Source organism: Rhincodon typus, chromosome 10 (assembly GCF_021869965.1).
Source record: "Rhincodon typus isolate 14 chromosome 10, sRhiTyp1.1, whole genome shotgun sequence".
In the NCBI taxonomy this organism is placed as follows: Eukaryota; Metazoa; Chordata; class Chondrichthyes; order Orectolobiformes; family Rhincodontidae; genus Rhincodon; species Rhincodon typus.
This window is the reverse complement of record NC_063341.1, coordinates 66044753-66066385: the sequence shown is the minus strand read 5'-3', so window position 1 is coordinate 66066385 and position 21633 is coordinate 66044753. Positions and strand designations below refer to the sequence as shown.

At 39.8% G+C, this 21633-nt stretch overlaps 1 protein-coding gene across 2 annotated transcripts in view; it reads left to right on the top strand.

Annotated features, from left to right (window-relative positions):
* The first annotated feature begins 7050 nt into the window (after positions 1 to 7050).
* The window catches only part of LOC109915168 (bromodomain-containing protein 3-like), an 80542-nt gene continuing 65959 nt past the window's right edge, over positions 7051 to 21633 (top strand). For both annotated transcript variants that reach the window (XM_048602118.1, XM_048602119.1), the window contains exons 1-4: positions 7051 to 7279; positions 11978 to 12115; positions 12196 to 12334; positions 18891 to 19051. In XM_048602118.1, coding sequence (XP_048458075.1) covers positions 7076 to 7279; positions 11978 to 12115; positions 12196 to 12334; positions 18891 to 19051 — 642 coding nt within the window. In that variant the 5' untranslated portion in view covers positions 7051 to 7075. The remainder of the gene's footprint in view (positions 7280 to 11977; positions 12116 to 12195; positions 12335 to 18890; positions 19052 to 21633) is intronic.

Genomic DNA, 21633 nt, shown 5'->3' with positions numbered 1-21633 from the left:
ATGCTGGCAAATTGGACTAGGTTAGTTTAGGATATGTCATCAGCATGGACGAGTTGGACCCAAGGGCCTCTTTCCATGCTGTACGGCTCTATGATTCTGACTCTGCTCCCAGATATTCTTCTGTGATAGGAGGGGATCTTTTTGCTGCATGATTGTTTGTTTGTTTTTTTTATCAAAATCCTGTGGCATGTTGGGTCAAAACAGCTGATGCTGTCATCTTTAATTAAAGTTGTCCTGTCCTTGATGAGAAGAAGCAAGCTCCCTCCTTTGACTCCCATCCAACTGGCCAACATCCATCTTTGAAATGAGGTTAGAGATATCTTTTTCTAGTTGGTGCAGTATTCACAACATTGGCAGATTTAAAGACACATATAGGTGTCCTTGGTTGGAGGTGGATATGTTTGTTACTGAAATTGATCAGCATGGGTACCCTAGCCTTTTTCAACTATATATTGATGTGATCTCTGCAGTTCTAACAAGCAGGAAGTCCACATGTTACACATGATGCTGTGGAAGGGCCTGATAATGACCAGTTGGGGACAGCTGGCATGAGCCACAATGCCAATGGGTAATGGCGCAGTCTGATTCTCTGCTACCTGAAAGTTTCTAAGATACTGTAAAGGCTGGTACACATTTAGTGTGCAAAGTAAAATGGAAAAAGGCCTGAACTCCATCTACTTTCAGTGTGTTCCTCACACCAGGCTTTCCATGGGCACCTGCATAGGCACCACATTTTAACCTGAACACTTTTATGGGTATTCCCAATTTCTTTGCATTGGAGTATCAAACAGATTGTGATCTACCAGAAACCAGATTGTGAAAGGTGCGATTGAGGACAAATAGGGAGACCTGGATGAGGGATGAGACATAGATCGGCTCTCTTCCCTCTGCAAGAAGCTGTCAGGAAAACCGATGGCAGTTGACATCTCCATTGCTGTCAGCTGTTTCATCTTGACAAATTTCATGCTCCCCATCACTTGGGTTGTTGCACTTCATGAACGCTGTGACTGATGGCTGTAGTTGTTGAGGGCAGTCTCATTTGATGTGCCCAACCCTGTTACAATGCAAGTGCCTTTATGGAGATTCTGTTGGGTGAGATCAGTAACAATGCTGTTTTGTTTCCACAGTAAGCAAAGGCTGACCCGTGCTGCTTGTGCAGCATCTGTTCGGCATGTCTCTTCAGCCTGAGGTCTGTACCAACAGCCAAATCCCTGATGGTGGCTTGGTCTTACGATTCTGATATGATATGATATGAAATGGTATGATCTCATGCCTCAGAGTGACAATTGAGGTTTGTCACTATTAAGCCTCCTCAACCCTGTCTGGACATTGCCATCCCTCTCTGCTTCAGTGAGGCATTCCTCCTCCAACCTGAGGGATCCATTCCATTTTTGGGCATTGCAGTTTAGAATCTTAACACTTTTTTTTGCTTTACAAAAAATTCTATTCCTCTTCCACTTGGTTGTTTTGCCAGTTATCTTGCCTCTGTTTCTTTGATATTGTCCTTTACTTATTCTGTCAAAACCCTTCACAGTGAACATATTGATTTGGATCTCCTCTTTATTTTCCTGAAAGCAGAGATTTCTTCAGCTTTCTTCACATAACTGAAATGATGCTTTTAGTCCTTCATCCTTATTACGAATCTAATAAATATCTTTGCGCTCTCTTCAAAGTTTTATCATGCATAAGTGTGCTGACCGATTCGCAATGCTATTTCTGCTAAAGTCTTATGATTTTAAAAAATATTTAGTGTAATGTCCTTCCATATGTATTCTTATTAATTATAAAGTGGGACTTTATATGCTTTTCATCAGCTGTTTAATCTTGCCATATTCAAATAAATGTGTCTGTGCCACAGATTTCTGTTGAATACAGTTTAAAACTATACTACTTAGTTTATATTGCCTTCCTTTGATGTGGAAGTGCCGGTGTTGGACTGGGTTGGACGAAGTCAAAAATCACATGACACCAGGTTATAGTCCTCCAAGTTTATTTGAAAGCACTAGCTTTCTAAGCGTTGCTCCTTCCTCTGGTGTAGTGAGAGAAGAGGTATCAAGACACAGAATTTATAAGTAAAATATCATACAACTGATGTAAATGTAGTGAATAAGCCTAAACTGGCTGGCTGACTCCCTCCTGTTCAATTTTTAATCAGTTAGAAAGGAGTTGCAGGTTTCAGAATTCAGAATTTCTTTCAAGTCACTGCCCCAAGATAGGTAAAAGTGTTATCAGTGTATACAAAAGATGACATCTCAGGTCAGAGAATGCCTTTGCCTTTTTTTTAAGGTGTGAGGCCTTGTTTAGAATAGGTCTGTGTTTTAACCTGGAGTCACACTGGTTTTGATTTCAAAGCAGGAATTTGTAAAATGCCCCATTGACTGTCTACAAATTTGTGTGTTTTTTGAACAAAATAGAATGTATCTGCAAATTCAATCCATAGATTTCTGTGTGAGTGTGCTTGAGAGGGTGTGTCTGTGTGTGGTGGGGGGTTGGTGTGGTCACCTGTCGTGAACCCAAGATCACAGTCTCTCTCTTCTCTTACCCTCACCCGCGCGCGCACGCAGGTGCGCTGTGTCCCGCATGCGCTCTCTCTCTTATCCGTGGGGTGCGTTAGTTAATGCAGACACATTCTATTTTCAAAAAGCACACAATTTATAGACACAATCAGTCAATAGGACAAATTATAAATTCCTGCTTTGGAAGTAAAACCAGCCTGTCTCCAGGTTAAACACAGATTCTAAACGAGGACTCGCACCTAAAATGCATTTTCAGACCTCAGATGTCACCTTTGTTATACGCTGATAACACCTTTTATTTATCCTGGGTCAGCGACTTGAAAGAAATTCTGGGATTTGCATTTTAATCAGTCGAAACCGGCATCTCCTTTGTAACTGATTAAAGATTGAACAGGAGGGAGTCAGCCAGCCATTTTTAAGTTTATCGAATACATTCACATCAGTTGTATGATCTTTTGATCTTTTACTTAAATTCTGTGTCTAGATTCCTCCTCCATCCCTACATCTGAGGAAGGAGCATCACTTTGAAAGCTGGAGTTTTCACATAAACCTGTTGGACTGTGATTTTTTTTTTTTGACATTGCCTTCCTTTCATCTTTTCTTCTGAGACATGTCGCTTCACACTTCGGCAATAACCTAGTGGTATTATCGATGGACAGTTAATCCAGATCCCTAGATAACATTCCAGGGACCCGGGTTCGAATCCCACCATGGCAGATGGTGGAATTTGAATTGAACAAAATATCTGGAATTAAGAATCTAAAAATAACTACGAACCCATTTTCAGTTATTGGAAAACCCCATCTGGTTCACCTAATGTCCTTTAGGGAAGGAAACTGCCAGCCTTACCTGATCAGTCCTACACGTGACTGCAGACCCACAGCAATGTAGTTGACTCTGAACTGCCCTGTGGGCAATTAGGGATGGGCAATAAATGCTGCCTGGTCAGCAATGCCCTCAAACCGCTAACGAATAAAGAAAAGAAAACCCTTCTTTGCAGTACATCATCTGCTATTTTTGTGCATTTCTCACCAATCTATCTGACTTCCTGAAGTCTGTTGCCATCTTCCTTACTGTTAGCTACGTTTCTAGGTTCTCTTGTCTACAAGCTCTGATTTTTTTTTTCCCTGCTAAATTGAGGTCATTAATATGTCATAAAGACTTAATAACCCTTTGGGAATACCATTGTATACTTTTCCAATTCAACCACTAATTTCCTTTCCAAATTCATTTTGTCACTGTTTATGGTTTCTTGATGTTTTCTGTTATGACTATAGGCTGATCAGTTCAATCATGAATGGTTATATTGACTAGAAATTATAACATTTGAAAATCTCCAAACATGTCGTCACTGTTTTGCAGGATTGAAGAATTGTGGCAGGAATTTATTGTCTCCACCCTTGCCTCCATAACCTAACATGCAGCCCTTGGGGGCCAAGTAACATTTCTGCTTTGAGCTTTGACTTCCTTTTATGTGCCACCTCTTTATTTTCATCCTGTCCAATTTCTATATCCACCCAGTTGTGAGAATTCCCCTGCACCACACACTCGCCAACTGCCATAGTACATTGTCAATGGCCTAGATATTGTGTGCAGTCATTTACATCTTTAGAAGGAGGCTATTTGGCTGTGCTTTTCAGTCCATGCTGACTCCTCATAGAGCAAGCCCGACATTCTTCCTCTTCTCAATCTATGTAGCCCTACATGGTTATTTCTTTCAATTGCCAATTCTCTTTCCTTCTGAAGTCACTGTTTCTGCTCCACCACCCTCATGGCCATCTTCACTCACTTTTTTTTTTAGAAAAGTTCCCTTCTGTCATTTCCCTTGCTTGTCTCGCCCAAAGTCTTAATTGTCTCTCCTCTAGTCCTTTTAATGTCAGCTAATGGGAAGATTTTTTTTTAAACTATCTCTAACTCCAATACTACTGACTGCAAACCGAAATGTAACCTCAATTCCACATTCCTGCCCCTTGCCTGATGACCTTTCACTCCTTTAGACACCCCTTCATCCACTTTTTTCAGGATGGTTTCAGGAGATAATCAACCCTTTCGAAATAATTTTACCTCATATTTCTGTTTTAAATAGGTGACCCTTTAGTTTTCAACCTCTAGCTCTACATAATTGCAGAAAAGGAAATGACTACCTCCTATCATATCCTGTCAAGACCCTTCAGCACATTCTTTTAACAAGTCACTTCATCTAAACTCCAGGAAATTAGAGGCCTAGCCTGCCCAACCTTTCTTAATAAGACAACCCACACATTCCAGGTATGTCCTGTACACAAAGGCGAGGCAAATCCAATCTGACCAATTATCACCCCATTAGTTTACTCTCGATCATTAGTAAAGTGATAGCACTGTTGACGACACCTATCAAGCTGCACCTGCTCAGCAATAACTACCTCAGTGATGTCCAGTTTATGTTCCGCCAGGGCCACTCAGCCCCTGACCTTATTGGAGCTTTGATTCCAAATATGAATAAAAATGAGCTAACTCCCAGAGGTGAGGTAAGAGTGACAGCTCTTGACATCAAGGCTGCATTTGACCAAATGTGGAATTAGGGGGCCCTGGCACAACTGGAATCGGTAGGTATCGGGGACAAACTCTTTGGTTGGAGTCTCACTTGGCACGTAGGAAGATGGTTATGGTTGTTGGAGGTCAGTCATCTCAGATCTAAGATATCCCTGCAGGAGTTCTTCAGGGTAGTATGGGCGGCCTAACCATCTTCAACTGCTTTATCAATGACCTTCCCTCCATCATAAGGTTAGAAGAAGGGATTGTTCACCAAAGGTTGCAAATATTCAGCACCATTTGCCACCACTCAGAAACTGAAACTGTGGTGGCACAGTGGCTCACACTGCTGCCTCACAGTGCCAGGGACCCGGGTTCGATTCCACCTTCGGGCAATTGTGTGGAGGTTGCATGTTGCCTGAGTGGGTTTTCTCCGTGTGCTCCGGTTTTCTCCCACAGTCCAAAGATTTGCAGGCTAGGTGGATTGGCCATGCTAAATTGCCCATAGTGTTCAGGGATGTGTAGATTATGTGGGTTACATGGGGATGGGTCTGGGTGGGATGCTCAAGTTCGGTGTGGACTTGTTGGGTCAAAGGGCCTGGTTCCACACTGTAGGGATTCTATGATCTGTGTTCAGATGCAACAGGATCTGGACAATATCCAGGCTTGGGCTGACACTTAGCAAGTAACATTTGTGCTACACAAATGCCAGGCAATGACCATGTCCAATAAGAAATAATCTGACCTCTGCCCCTTGACATTAATTGTGTTACCATCTCTGAATTCCCCACTATCAACATCTCTGCGGTTGTGATTAACCAGAGGTGCAACTCTTGTTGCAAACACGTAAACATGCCACAAGAGCAGGTCTGAAGCTAGAAATACTGTGACATGTAGCTTGCCTTCTCACCCCCTAGAGCTTGTCCATCACCTATAAGGTGCAAGTCAGGAGTGTGATGGAATACTCCCCACTTGCCTGGGTGGGTGTATCTCTAACAACACTCGAAGCTTGACACCATCCAGGACAAAGCAGCTTGCTTGATTGGCACCACATCCACAAACATTCACTCTTTCCACCACTGATGTTCAGTAGCAACAATGTGTACGATCTACAAGATGCTCTGCAGAAATTTCCTAAAGGTCCTTCGACTGTGCCTTCCAAATGCACGCCCATTTCCATCTAGAGGGACAAGGACATCCGATACATGGGAACATCACCACCTGCAAGTTCCTCTTCAAACCATTCACTGCCCTGACTTGGAAATATATTGCTATTCCTTCGGTCGCCACATCAAATGTTATTATGGAAAATAATAGCTCACGGTGTCAGGGGTAACATTGGCATGGCTAGAAAATTAACTTGCTAGCAGGGAGTAGAAATCTGCCTGCCTCTCGTATTTTCTGTTTTATCACTGGAAGACACTAAATACCTTGTGAGACTTGATCACATTACCCTTTTTTAAAACTCAACTGCTAGACTCATTTATTTTGAATGTAACTGGTGAGCAAAGGGAAATGATCTGTCATGTTGCTTATTCTGATATTATATATGTCTGCACTGAATGGTGGTCTTTTTCTATTGTGTTTTTGAATGGAGCTGATTTACTTCTAGCTATATTCATCATTAATCTATTTCAATCTGTCCTTTTCGGCCCTTTTAAAATTTCACTTTGAAAATTGTGGCATAACCTCTACTCACCAAGATGGGACAATACTAAGATAGCTCACTTGCGTTTATCTCAGAATTTTCATAAGCATAAATGGAATCTTTTTGGGTTTCTTCATCCACGGGTGGTATTTTCTTAAAAAGGATGTATTCTGAATTCTTTAAAAACAGAACTAAAAAATATATGATATAAATTTGAGTAAAAAAGCAATGTTTTCTAAAGTTATTTTTTCCAACAGATCCTATCATTATTCTGGTACGGAAGCGTGATGGATTAATGGTCTGTCAAGAACATTGAAAGAAAAGTTGTTTTTTTTTTTTTTTTTTTTTTTTTTTTTAAATAAAAATTCTATTGGCTGAGTGCAAGAAATTTTGAGTTGAAATGACATCGACTGGGGATAAAAGATCCCAGCAGAAAAATGTGATTGTGAATCCTCAGCCACCAGAATATCGTAACCCAAACAAACCTAGCTGCATGACAAATCAGCTGCAGTATTTGGAAAAAGTGGTGGTTAAAGCTCTTTGGAAGCACCATTTTGCATGGCCATTCCAACAACCTGTTGATGCTGTGAAGCTGAACTTGCCTGTAAGAATTATAATTATGCCTGATTAGAACAGTGCTTTATTGAGTTATATTGCCATATCTTTTAGCTGCAACAATTGATGAATTACAACAGGGAGCAAATTTTATAAAGACAGTATGGAGTTGGAGCCCAACCCCTTAAGAAATATCCATACTGTAAGACATAAGTAAAAAGGCAGTAATTGAAAATTTAATATGTTATGATGCATAACCTTGCATTTGGATGCTTGATTTCAGCTATACTAATCTGGCTTGTGCCTCTTGGTTATTTTGTTATTCAGATTGTCAGCTTTTGGACACCTGTGAGATGGAGTATTTTTTTTCTGAAGAGAGGTAGTCAATTTTTTTGTAACATGATGAGGGCAGACATTCAAAATCTGGCTGTTCACTGTAATGTTCTTCTAATTTTGACAAAGGGCAGACAATTAGAAATGGAACTCTAAACATTTGCAGCATGAATGACCCCATTTGACTTCATATCTATATACACTCATATCCTTTTTGCTTAAGTAACTTAAAATTAGTGTTCCAGCGTGTGTTACCATTGAAGTTGTTTCTTAGCTGGCAAGAGAAGAGTTGTTATCTTAAATGTCATTGTCATCGGTAAGTGAGCTAGAAAAATCTTTTTTTTTGCCTGATGGCAAGGACATCCATTACTGGTTTCTAACTTTTCTGAGAAGTTAGTGGGCCTTCTTTGAATTGCTTCAGTGGTGATTAAGGTAAGAACAGGTGAGTTTTCTTTTCAATAAGGAGATAAGTGGATCAATTGGAATTTTGGCAATCTGATAATTGCATTGTCAATTTACAACTGATACCAATTTTCTACTTTTGATGTTTTCTTCTAAAAACTGCATTATAAATTCTTAAACAAGGTTTTTGAATTTACATTCCTTGATTTATATGTTTAGATCTCTGGATTATTGTGAGATACCAAAATCAATATAGAAATTTTCTATAGTTCAACGACGTTGTGAACAAAGTCACAACTGGTTTACTTTTTTTTGTAGTTAAAAAATCATCTTAAAAATCCCAATAGCTGTTGGCCACTTTTGTCTTTCTCTGCCTATATTTATACTTTATGGAATTTGAGTCCTGACTTCCACTTATTTCTCTTTCTGTTGAATCTGTCCTCTTTTCTTCGTTGTGTAGTGTAATCCTTCACTGTATCCACACGAAGTGGCGCTTGCGTCTCTTTATTTCTTCAAATATTTTCCAGTTATTTGCCAGCAAACCCCTACCTCCTCCACAAGACCATGCAATGGAAGAAAAGTAGGCCATTCTGCCCACTGAGTCTGCTGCACCATTCAAAATCTTTGTAGCTGATCTGATGATTCTCAACTACACTCCCTGCCTTTTCCCCATAACTGTTGATTCCCTTACTGATTTAAACATCTGTCTATCTCATCCTTGAATATACTTAACAATTCAGTCTCCAAAGCCTTCTATGATAAAAATTTCACACATTCACTGATCCACTGAGAAGACATTCCTCCTCAACTCTCCACTAACTCGGAGATTGTGCCCTGCAATCCTAGATTCTCCCAGGAGATACAAACTTTCCACATCTGCTCTGTAATATCCCGTAAGAATCTTGTGTATTTCAAATAAGGTTATCCCTCATTCTTCACCTCTAATGAGTACAGACAAACTTACTACCTGCTGTCAAGACAATTCTTCTCCCTCCTCTTCCTCCTCCCTCCTCCTTCCTCCTTCCTCCTTCCTCCTTCCTCTTCCTCCTCCTCCCCCGAATAACCAGGAACTACCTTGTGAACCTTCTCTGGATGTCTCCAATGCAAGTATATCTCTCCTTTAGATAAGGGGCCCAAAATTGTTCAGTATTTCAGCTGTGGTCTAATTAGTGCCCTGTATAGTTCTAGACTTTCCTATTTGTTAACTCCATTCCCTTGACAATAAATGTGAACATTCCATTTGCCGCTTTTATTATCTGCTAAACTTGTAAGCCAGCTTTTTATGATTTATGCACGAAGACTCCCAAATCTCTAGGATGTAGCTTTCTGTAATCTCTCTCTATTTAAATATTTATAATAAATAATCATGCCAATGTCTCAATTTCCCACATTTATATTCCATCTGCCATATTTTTGTCTACTCACTTAACCAGCCTAGATCCCTCTGTAGACCCATTTACTTTCCCACCTATTGTTGCGAGATGCAGGTTTGGTGAGAGTCCATTGCTTTCCTCCTCCAAGTCATTGATATATCATGTAAATAATGTGGTCCCAGTGGTGCTCCTACTAGTTACAAATTTCTGTCTTGAAAATACCCCCCATATCCCAACTCTGATTTATATTAGTTACACATTCCTTGATTCATGCCATTATTCTGTATACAACACCATATGCTTCTATCTTAAGTAGCTTAGTGTGTGGTACCTTATCAAATACCACCTGGAAATCCAAAACGTCATATCCACTGTCCTTCTTGTTACCTTGTCAAGCAATTGTATGAAATTTCAGGCATGATCTCCCCTTCATTGAAGCCTTGCTGGCTCTGCTTGATTTTATTGTCATGTATTCCTAAATGCTGTGATATTGCATCCTTTATAATAGACTCTACTATTTTCCCAATAACAGATTGTTAACTTGTCCCTCTTTTTATTTTGCTTTATTAAGTTTTCCAAATCCTCTTGTTTACCACTTTCTTTCTTGACATTGCAAATTTTGTTTTCTTTCACTTTGCTGTCCTCGACTTTCCTGGTTAGCCAGGGATTGGCTTATCCCCTCCCTAAACGCGTACTTCTGACTAGGATATATCGATGTTGTGAGCTATGAACTACTTTCTTAAACATCCATTCCATCATTCCTCTATTGTCTTCTCCGCTAAGCTCCTTTTCCAGTCTGTTGGAGCTGACATGGGCCTTGTTCTTTAGTAATTACCTCTTTAGTTAGCTTCGGCACAGTTGTTTCCAACTCCAGTTTCTCCCTCTTAAAATCAAATGTTAAATTCTACCATGTATGGTCATTTTTTCTGGTGGGGGGAGGTCTTCTACCCTGACATCTTTTATTAAATCTACCTCATTACACATTATCGGATCCAAAATAACCTGATTCCTCGTTGGATGTACTCACCTTGCTCCAGGAGATAACCCCAAATACACTATTAATCCCTCCTCATGGCACCCACTACCAATCTGCATGAAGATTAAGATCACCCATAATTATTAAAGTGCTGCTTTACTTACATGCTCTCATCATCTCCTCCTGACTTGCTATTCTCTGACCTACTGTTAAGGGGCCAATAGACGACTACTACCAGTATGCTTGCCCTTGTTTTATTTTAAAATCACGGCCTATGTGGATGCTAAACCTTCTGATCCAAGTTCATTTCTTACTTTTATACTTACTCCATTCAGTACTAACAAAGTTACCTCAACCGCTTTCCTTCTGCCTGTCCTTTTCGAAAAGGCATGCACCCTGAGTATTTAATTCCCAGCTTTGATCTCCTTGTTATCATGTCTGTTGAAGATCATGTCCATCAACATCTTTTTTTGTTCCTTTTTCATGAATTTAGTTTGTTTCAAATATTCTCTGTTCAAATATAGACCATTTCATTTTGTTGCTTTTAATGCTTTTCACTGTCATTTTCTATTTTGTTTTATAAATTTTTGTCCCTTCCCATCACTCTCTTGCACTCTCTCTCATGCCTCTGGATATTGTTATCCAAATAGTTACCATGTAATACTGTCATATCATTTTGCTTTGTAAGTCTATATTTTCCCTTTCCTCCGCCTGCCACCCCCTCCACACCAAACTAGTTATTTTTAAAGCCCTGTCAGCCCTGGTTACTGAATTCACCAGGACTCTGATCCCAGTGTGCTTCATGTTAAGCTCATCCACCATCCACTTTCCACCCTCACCCCCCCCCCCCCCCCCACCCAAAAAAAAATCCCTTCAACCCCAGTGCTGGTGCCAGTGACCCATGAACTGAAACCCATTCCATCCACTTCAATCTTTGAGCCATGTGTTTATCTCCTCAACTTTATTTACCTGTTTGTGGGACTCCAGGGCTCAGATAGTAATCTTTGGATTACTATCTTGGAGGTTCTGCTTTTTACTTTCGCTCTGAACTGTTCAGATTCTTTTGGTAGAACCTTGTTTCTCATCCTGTCAGAGTAGGTTTTAAGATTGCACTTCATAGTATTAAAGTCAAAATCATTGCTGTATACCAAGTACAAATGTAATTCCAGCCAAATTGCTTCCAGCCCATGTGAAATGTAAGCAATGCTCAAAAGTATTTGTTTTCAAATAGTCAACTTTCTATCTGTATTAAAATTCATCCTACTCCTTTTTTGTCACATTCTTCTTGAGATGCCAAATTGATTTCTCTTCTGATCTGTGGATATTGCATTCTATTTATCCAACGTCATTGTATTTTTCACAAATATTTCCATTCAACTAAAGTCTAAATTTTATTCCAAAACAATCGATACTATGTATCAAGACTTGGGAACAGAAGTATGTTTATTTGCTAACTTGTATCTGAGATAATAAAGGAATGCAGATTTTGTTTTATTAAAATTCATTTTTAAAAAGTAGTGCTGTTAGATTGATCAATCAATTTAAAAGTAATTAAAACTGGAACATAATTTTTGCAATTAAGGTCATGAACTATTTGGAAGAAAAAGAATAAATGCATGCTGCTGCTCAGCCTGTTTTCTTTTCTCCCCCCTCCCCCTTACAGGATTATTATCAGATTACAAAGAACCCAATGGATTTGGGTACCATCAAAAAACGCTTGGAAAATAGATATTACTGTAAAGCTATGGAGTGTATAGAGGACATAAATACAATGTTTACTAACTGCTATGTATATAATCGGGTATGTTGTTACAGCTTTTATAACTGTTAAATGCTTCTTATTTTATGTTGATAAAAGATATAACTAGTGTCTGTTTATAGCCAGGGGATGACATAGTTGTAATGGCACAAACATTGGAGAAGCTTTTTCTACAGAAGGTGTCACAAATGCCACAAGAGGAAATAGAACTTCCTGTGGCTAACAAAAGAGGAGGGAATGGCAAAGGAAGGAAAGGATCAGGTAATCAATTGAAAAGTATACTTTGCCTCCTTTTTTTATAACATGCCACTTAAGGTGTCTGGGATGGTGAGGCAGAAATCATCCTCCATCTTCTGCCCTAAACCTGAGTGCTTTGCTTCAGTTTGAAACTGGAAGAGCACCTCTCCCAACTGGAATGGAGGAGTGAGTTCATGGGGTCTGTTCTTGAAATGTGTGGAGGTATCAACTTGGAAATAAGAGAGGCTTTGATTTGGATCCAGAAAATGAAAGGATCACTAAGAAGCTTTGTTTTGAATAGGACTAAATCACAAACAATTTGCTAGTCACTCTTTTGCAGTTTTAGAGGTGGAACAAGACATGCTTGCAACCTTGGTGCTGTAATTGACCCTTAGTTAGTATTTTAACTATGTAACAGTAAGCCTGCCTGGTTCTGTTGCATTACCTGACTGCCTGCCACTCATCTGCTGCTGAAATCCTCATCCATGCCATTGTTATTTCTAGACATGACTATCTTAATGCATACCTGACCACTTTCCCATCTTTCTGAAATTTTCTTTTAATTCATTCATGGGATATGGAAGTATCTGGCTGGATGATCATAACCTCTTGCATCAAGGGCATTTGATATATGGGAATTCCGCCACCTGCAAATTCCCCTCCATGCCAGTCACCATCTTGACTTGGAAATATATCGCTGTTCTTTCAGTGTCACGAGATCACTATCCTGGAACACCCTCCCCAATGGCACTATGGGTATACCTACGCTACATGGACTGTAGTGGTTTAAGAAGACAGCTTATCACCACATTCTCAAGGGCCCTTGGGGAATGGCAATAATGCTGACTTTAAATAAATTGATAGCCATGCTTGCAGTTTTCACAGCGTAAGTTCTGAAATTCACTCCTCCACTCCAACATTTCTGCGACTGTTTCATTTTGCTCGTAAGATGGTCTTTGAAAGCAACCTCTTTAAACAAGCTTGTAATGTGCCCTTATATGGCTCAGCACCAATTTATTTGATTACACTCCTGTAAAGTGCCTTGGGACTACATTTGCCTGCATCTCCATAGTGCCTGTATGGAGAGAGGAGTTAAAATGGTTACAGCACAGAAGGAGTCCTTTCGATGCCGCATGTCTATTCTGAAAGACAAATCCATTTAGCACCACTCCTCCCCTCCTGTAGTCCCAATGTTCATTTTTTTTCCAAATGATACTCCGATATCCTCTTGAATTGAACCTGCCTCCACCACATAAGGGCAGTGTTCCAGATCCAACCACCTTGGGGTGTAAAAGATTTTTACCTTGTCATCATTGCCTCTTGCCAAATTCATGTGCCCCATTTTTTGGTCCCTCCACCAAAGGGAACAGTTTCTCCCTATTGAGTCAGTTCAGGCTCTTCACGATTCTGAATGCCTCTATCATCCTCTTGACTTTCTGTCCTCCAAGGACAATTGATCCACATATTGAAGTTGCTCATTTCACTGCTGAAATCTAATGCCTTGTCATCTTAACTAAAGAATAGTGCCTGGAAAGATAGATTTTTAAAACAGATGGCATTCAGGCCTTCATTTATTGTATTCTCAACCTGATAGGAAAGGATGAATAATTTTACATGATTCTTGGTCCCTCCGCTCCTGCACCCCGTTTTAGAATTGTGCCCTTCATTTTATGCTGTCTCCATGTGTTGTACTTCACACTTCTCTGCATCCAGTTAATCGGTCTGTCCATCCTTTTCAGATTCTACATGCTATCTTCAGCACAGTTCATAATACTTCTAGGTTTTGTATTGTCTGCAGATTTTTTTTGAAATTGTGCTTTCTACGCCCAGCGTCAATGCGTTATGATGCATCCGAGTGGGAGTGCTATCACAGACTCCTAGGGGATTCTCTTAGAAATCCATCCTTAATCTGAAAAACAGCCATAAACTGTTTCCTGTCACTCAACCACTGTACTATCCTGTTAGTTCAAAACTTTAAATTCTGTTGCATAACACTTATGGAAGTTCATGTAATGATTTTTATTTTGATTTGGGATGAGAGAATTTTTTTCTTCCATTGCTTAAAGAAAAGGTAGTTTTATTTTGACAGCCTCCTTGAAGGCTTGATTGGAGATGGTACTGGAACACGGCTAATTTTGTGGCTGCTTTTTTAGCACAATTTTTTAAAATTGGTAGAAAGGATTGTGAAAACTTGGCTTGACAGAGGAAATTCAAATATTTTCTATTTTGATTCCTTGAAAGAAAGTATACAGAATTTTAGTTGGTATTTATTGTAACATTTGTGCTGTGCTTCATTATGTATATGATGAGGTTCTTCTAATTTGTGACTCAACATCTTAAAAATGGTTTTATATTGCATTTATGGAGTCATAAAATTTGTCATTGAAATGAGCCAAGAAGAGCTATGTAATTCTGCTCCAATTTCCTATGAAAATTGCCTTTTTAATAATGTTATTTTGCCCTAACCATGGGGAGTTCATATTCTAATGCTTCTTATAAGTGCTTCTGCTTTTATTCTTCTAGTGATCCTTGACTTATCAATTCCTGTACTTGTAGAAATAGTTACTGTGGCTGATGCACTTGAAATCATAATTGTCACTGATGTCGATGTGCTGTTCCTTCAACTTTAGGGGTTATACCACCTTTCAGGCTTGCCACCATCCAGCCACTTTGTTCTTTACTTCACCTGTGGTTTTGTTTTAGTTTCAGAACATTACGAACCTTAACTGTTTTGGAAACATTGACCTTTACCCCTGGAAAGATGCTATTCAATCCATCCAAGTCAGTTCAATGTTAAGAGTAATATGAAACAGGTTTCATTGCTCCAAAATTTTTCCATTATTGTCCATTGACACCTTTTCCAATTTTCCAGGAAAGGCACAATGTTAACAACCACTCTGAACGTGTTGCATTATAGAGTACCTTTTCATTTTGCAATAGCTATCTGTAGAGAAGCTTTGAACTGATATATAAGAAAAGAGAAGTAATAAAAACAAAAGTAAACATGGGTTCTCTTAGAGGCTGAAATAGGAGAACTATAGGGAATGAGAAAGTGGCAGAGGTTAAACAAGTATTTCCTGTCTTCACAAGATGAGCCACTAAACTGAAAGTGAGGTGCTTTGTGCCCTAATATGAGTAAAGAAAATGCAATGCAAACATGAAATGATCTAAAAGCTGACAAATACCCTAGATCTGACTGGCTTCATCCCTGGGTTCTAAATGAGATAGTTAAGGGTATTGGATATGCTGATTGCAGAATCTTGGCAATTTTGGAAGATCATAATGTGGTTTCCAGTGGTTTGGAAGATAGCAGTTGTATACCCTTAGTGTAATTGAGGACGAGAAAACCGGGAAAAACAAGAATGTTACACACCAGTTAAACTGACGTCAGCAGGAGGGAAATGGTGACAAGTTGTTTAAAAATCATGATCAGGCAAAAACAGTATTTTTATGGAGTATAGTTTCTCACATCAATTAAATTTGATAGAGGCATCAATGAATGTTCGTTTGGCTTTTCAAAAGGCATTTGGCAAGGTACCATGTGGAAAGTTATTCCATTCGATAAGGGCTCATGAGATCGAAGATAGATTAAGAGCAATTAATAATTGGTTAACGTACTAAAAAGAGGAGGAACAAATTAAGATTGTCAGGCTGTTACTAATGGTGTGTCTCAAGGGACTGGTGCTGACAGTCTCTACAATATTAGAAATAAGAGCAGGAGAAGACAACTCAGCCCTTAGAGCAGGCTCTATCATTCAAGAGGATTGAAGCTGCCCTTGGACTTCAACACCATTTTTCTGTACAGTCCCTGTAATCTTTCACACCATGTACATTATTGAAATCTATCAATCACTGTCTGGAATTTACTTAACTACTAGGTCTCTAGGGCAGAGAATTCCAGAGATTCACCATCCCTGAGAGTGGCCTTCCCCCATATCATGACAGATAGAGGAGGGATGTAATATGTGTACATGTGAGCTGATGATGATCAAGAAATACTTGGGAATTCCAAGAGGGTATAGATGAGTTAAGTAATGGCAAGACTTTGACAGGGCATGATATGGGAAATATATATTCACTTTAGAAAGAAATGAAAACAGTTAGTCGGAGATAGCAAAAATTGCAGATGCTGAAATCAGTCAATACAGTGTGGAGCTGGAGGAACATAGCAGGTCATGCAGCATCAGAGGAGCAGGAAAGTTGACGTTTCGGGTTTACGTCCAGCAGTTTACTTTTTTAAATGGTGAAAAGCTATTAAATGTTAATGTTCAGAGGAAGTTGGTTAACTTTGTACAAGAAACACAAAATTAACACAGAAGCAGCAAGCGTTCAGAAGGCAAGTATTTTGTTGGCCATTTTTGAAAGGAGGTTGGAAGTGCAAAAGTAAGGAAGTCCTGCTGTATTTTTACAGGATTCGGTAAGACCATGCCTGAAGTATAATGTGCACATCCAAGGAAGAATTTACTCCCCTTGGAGGAGCTACATGTGGTTTTGTTAGATTGATTCCTGGGATGAGAAAGTAGACTGCGAAGCGACATAGTCTATAATCATGTATAAAAATGTGAGGTGATCTTATTGAACCATGTAAAATGTTTAAGGGGCACAGAGTTCGTGCTGAGGTGGTTCCTCCTATCTGTGGACTCTAGAACTAATGGCAATCATCCCCTTTATCCTGGCGCTATCACTGCATAATGTGATGAGAAATTTCTTCACTTAGAGGTTCATAAAGTTTAAAAATTCTGTATCCAGAGGGCTATGGGGGCTCAATCATTGATCTTGGAATTTAATAGATTCAATATATTTTTGGATTTTGGCAATGAGTTTTGAATGATAAAGCATGGTTGAGCTGAGGATCAGCTATGACCTTTATTAACTGATGAAGCAGGAGCTGCAATTTTTTTTTTATGTTCCCCGAACTTTTCTTTCTGCTTTCTTGGTAACTTCAAAATTCTTGGTTCCCTGTCACTGATAAGGCTATGGGCCAAGTGTTGGAAAATGGGGCTAGAGTAGACATAATTTGAGGAGCAGTGTGGACCCGATGGGCCTTTCTTCCATGCTGTAAAACTGACTCCGAATAATCTGTGTCTGCTCATTGTATTGAACTACTTCATAATTAGGTGAAAAGGCAAGTTTCAAGGGTGGATACAAACAGTTCAGAGAGATATTGATAGGTTAAGTAAATGGGCAAGAAGTTGGCAAATGGAGTATGATGTGGGAAAGTAAGAAGTTGTTCATTTTGGAAGGAGAACAAAATAACAGAATATTATTTAAATAGAGAAAAACCTGAAGAGCTACAATACAATGGGATTTGGAGGTACTTGTGCATGAAACACAGGAAGCCAGCACATAGGTGCAGCAGGTAATCAGGAAAGCTAATGAATGTTCACCCTTATTTCAAGGGGGTTGGAGTATAAGAGTCAGGAAGACCCACTGCAACTGTACAAGGTGGTAGTCAGACCATATCTAGAGTAATGTGGACAGTGTTGGTCCCCTTTTTTTTTAAGAAAACTTATTATTTCATTGGAGGTAGTTCAGAGAAGGTTCACCAGAATGATCCCTGGTATGGAGGGATTGTCTTCTGAGCCAAAAAAAACTGGTTGGGGACTTTCTTCTGGAGTTTAGAAGAATGAGAGATGATCTCATTGAAACATAAAGAATTAAGGGGCTTGACAGGGTAAATGCTGAGAGGATGTACCCCTCATAGGTGAGCCCAGGACCAGAGAGCACGTTCTCGGAATAAAGGAGCGCCAATTTAAGATGGAGATGAGGAATTTCTTTTGAGGGTTGAAAGTCTTTGGGAGCAGAGTCCTTGTATATATTTTAAGGCTGAGATCGATTTCCCCTACTGATCAAGAATCTAGGGTTACGGGGAAAGAGCAAGAAATAGGATGTGAGGAATGTCGCATCAGCCGTGATTATTTTGAATGGTGAAGCAAGCTTGAAGAGCTGAATGGCCTATTCTTGTTCCTATTTCTTTATGGTCTTAAGTAATCTTGCATTAAATCTTCTCTTGACCATTTCTGCTGAAAAGTATATAGAATATACAGCATAAAAACACGATTGACCTAACTGGTGTATACCTGTTACTGTTTCTCACAAGTTTCGTCCAACCTTTAATTTATCTCCTCTTTGTCAGTATTACCCTTTTAACCATTTTCTACCTCCGTGTATTTATATAGCCTTCCATGATATGCAGTAATCTATTCTTAACTACACTTTCTCACCGAGCTTTGATAGTTCTACTGTCATAAGTCACTCCATAATTAGTGTCTCATACTCAAACTTTCTTAATTTTTAACAAGGTATCCCAAATTGTATGTGTTCTGAGCAAATTGATATTTCCTGACTTTTGGAGCTTATACCTGTATCAATTCAAATATTTGTACGCATGTAAACTCAACTACACAAATATATAAACAATTATGTCTAAATTATCTTGTTCCAATTGCCATTTTATCATTTTCTTAGGGATAATCCTGGTTACACTTTCTCTGTGTGCACTGAACTAATCTAGCTTTTAGGTGAGTCATTTAATGTTGAAAACTTGGACTGTCTGTGAATATTGTTGTTCTTGTTATAGTGCCAGCGGTGTCCTCAACTGGACAGTCAAAATTATGTCCACCCACAACTGTAGCTGGAAGTCAGAAACCAATGGTTGTACTACCACCTCAGTCACGAATACCTTCATTGTCAGCCACTACACACACTCCTTTAATACCAGCTGGACAGCCTGTTACAAAAGTAAGTATTTCTATATCTGCACAGACTGTGACTTTGGAGTTCTGTCCTGCAAAGCCTGTTAAAAGAGCAGCCGCTTTTACTTTTTAAAATCTCTGCAGTCTAAGCAGTGTATCTGTTAGCCTGCCTGATCAGTTTTTAGGTCATACTAATTTTCAAATCTTAAAATGAGGATAAATTTTTCCAGTACAGCTACAGCACTGACTTACGATTTGATAGATTTTATTTGTTACAAAATACTGTGAAAGTGTTGTATAATGTCACCACTCTGGCACCATCTTAAAACACACAAAAATAAGCCAAAACTTAGAATATGAAGGCAGAAAAACAAAGTGCTTAATTTTACAGCCCTTGTTGTTAAGTGCTCTGCCATGGGCCTGGTGGCTGGGCACAAGTCCCCTTCTTGGCACTACTGTGACTGGAACAGAAGTTGCCACTCTTTGACACTAGCTTGCCTCCCCTGACACCCTTGCCACTGAGTCCTTGCTGGACCTCAACACAGATGTCACTGATGCCGCTGGGCTCTGACGTCACCATGGTTCCGCTCTGGTAATATGGAAAATTGCCCAGGTATGTACTACCCACAAAAAGCAGAACAAATCTAACTAATACCAAATCAGCCTGCTCTCAGTCGTCATCAAAGTGATTGAAGGGGTCGTCAGCACTGTCAAATGACACTTTCAAAGGAATAACATGCTCAGTTTGGGTTCCCAGGCCCTTTGGCACTTGTTCTCATTACAGATGCTCCAAACATGGACAAAAGAGCTGTACCACAAGCTTTTGGACCATCACTCCTTTGTCAGGTGAAGTGGTTTTCAAATAAACCTGTTGGACTATAACCTGGTGTTGTGTGACTTCTGACTTTGTCCACCCCAGTCCAACACCAGCCCCTGCACATCATGACCTTCAGCAAAGTTCTGTAAAGAAATATTATGTAGACCTCCCAAGGTCTCTGCACAGCAATAGCTTCTGAAAGCAGAAGCTAATTGTCAGCACACCAGTTGGCATGAGTGGAGCTTGCCAGCATTTGCATAACAGCTTAGAGGGAAGGTTGATCTTCTCCCTCATTAAAAACATTCCTCCATCATAAGATCAAATTGGGAGTTCACTGATCATGCAGTGTTCAGCGCCGTTTGCATCTCCTCATTGAGGAGTTTGTGTCCATAACTCTGGTTTGGGTTGCTAAGTGGCACGCAACATTTTGTGCCACAGAATTGCCAGGCAATGATGATCTCCAGCAAAAGAGAATCCAACTATCACCCCTTGACATTCAATGGCGCTACCATCACTGAAACTTCCATTATCAACACCCTGCAGTTACTATTCACCAGAAATTGAACTGGCCAGAGCATGTAGCTGATGTGGTTACAACAGCAGGTCCACGGCTAGACATTTCGCAGTGAGTAATCACCTCCGTACTCAGTGTCTGTCCACCATGACCCAAGCCAGGAGTGTGATTTTTGTCTTTTTTTTTCCCCCTAGAGGAGTGCAGCTCCAACAGCACTTAAGAAGCTTGACACTGTCTAGGACAGCAATCTATACAAGTCAATTTCCATTTACTTCCTTCACCGCCAACACACTGGCAGCAGTGTGTGTTGGCTACAAGATGCACTGCAGCAACACTCAAAGCTCCTTCAATAACATCCTCCAAATTTGCAACCCCTACCATCTGGAAGGACAAGGGCAGCTGACGCATATGGACACCACCACCAAGTTCCCCACCACGTTGCGCATCATCCTGATTTGGAACTATACCTGCTCCTTCACTGTCAAAATCCTGTAACTGCCTTCATAACATCACAACACCCCAAGGACTACTGTGGTTGAAGAAGGCAATTTAACATTACCATTTCCATGGGAATTGGAGATAACTAATGAATGCTAGCCTGGCCGGTGATGATCCATGTCTCATGAATGAATTCACAACCAATTTGAGGAAAGGAACCTACCTGGGCAGCCTTTCTCTTGATGAGTCCTATGAGGTGGTTAACACAACACTTTTTTTTTTTGATTAGTCAAAGTCCTCACCGAATTTCAGAGTAAGTAGTGTTGAGTCTTGGCAAAGTGTCCCAGAAAATTTCCAAATGCATTTCAAAAGGTCTCTTGAAACCTCCAGCAATTAGGAAAAGAGAGTCTGCCTTTTGAAGTAAAGCTCAAATGCTAAGCAATGGCCTGGTGGTATTATCACTGGACTGTTAATCCAGAAACCCAGATAATGTTCTGGGCACCTAGGTTCGAATCCTGCCATGGTGGAATTTGAATTCAATAAATATCTGGAATTAAGAATTTAACAATGACTATGAATCCATTGTTGATTATCAGGAAAAACCCATTTGATTCACTAATACCTTTTAGGGAAGAAAACTGCCCATCTTTACCTGGTCTGGTCTACATGTGATTCCAGACCCACAGCAATGTGCTTGACTCTTAACTGCTTTCTGGGCAATTAGGGATGGTCAATAAATGCTGCCCAGCCAGCGACACCCTCATCCTGTGAAATGAATCAAGAAACTATTTCTTTACTCCAGAGATAGTAGGAACTGCAGATGCTGGAGAATCTGAGCTAACAAGGTGTAGAGCTGGAT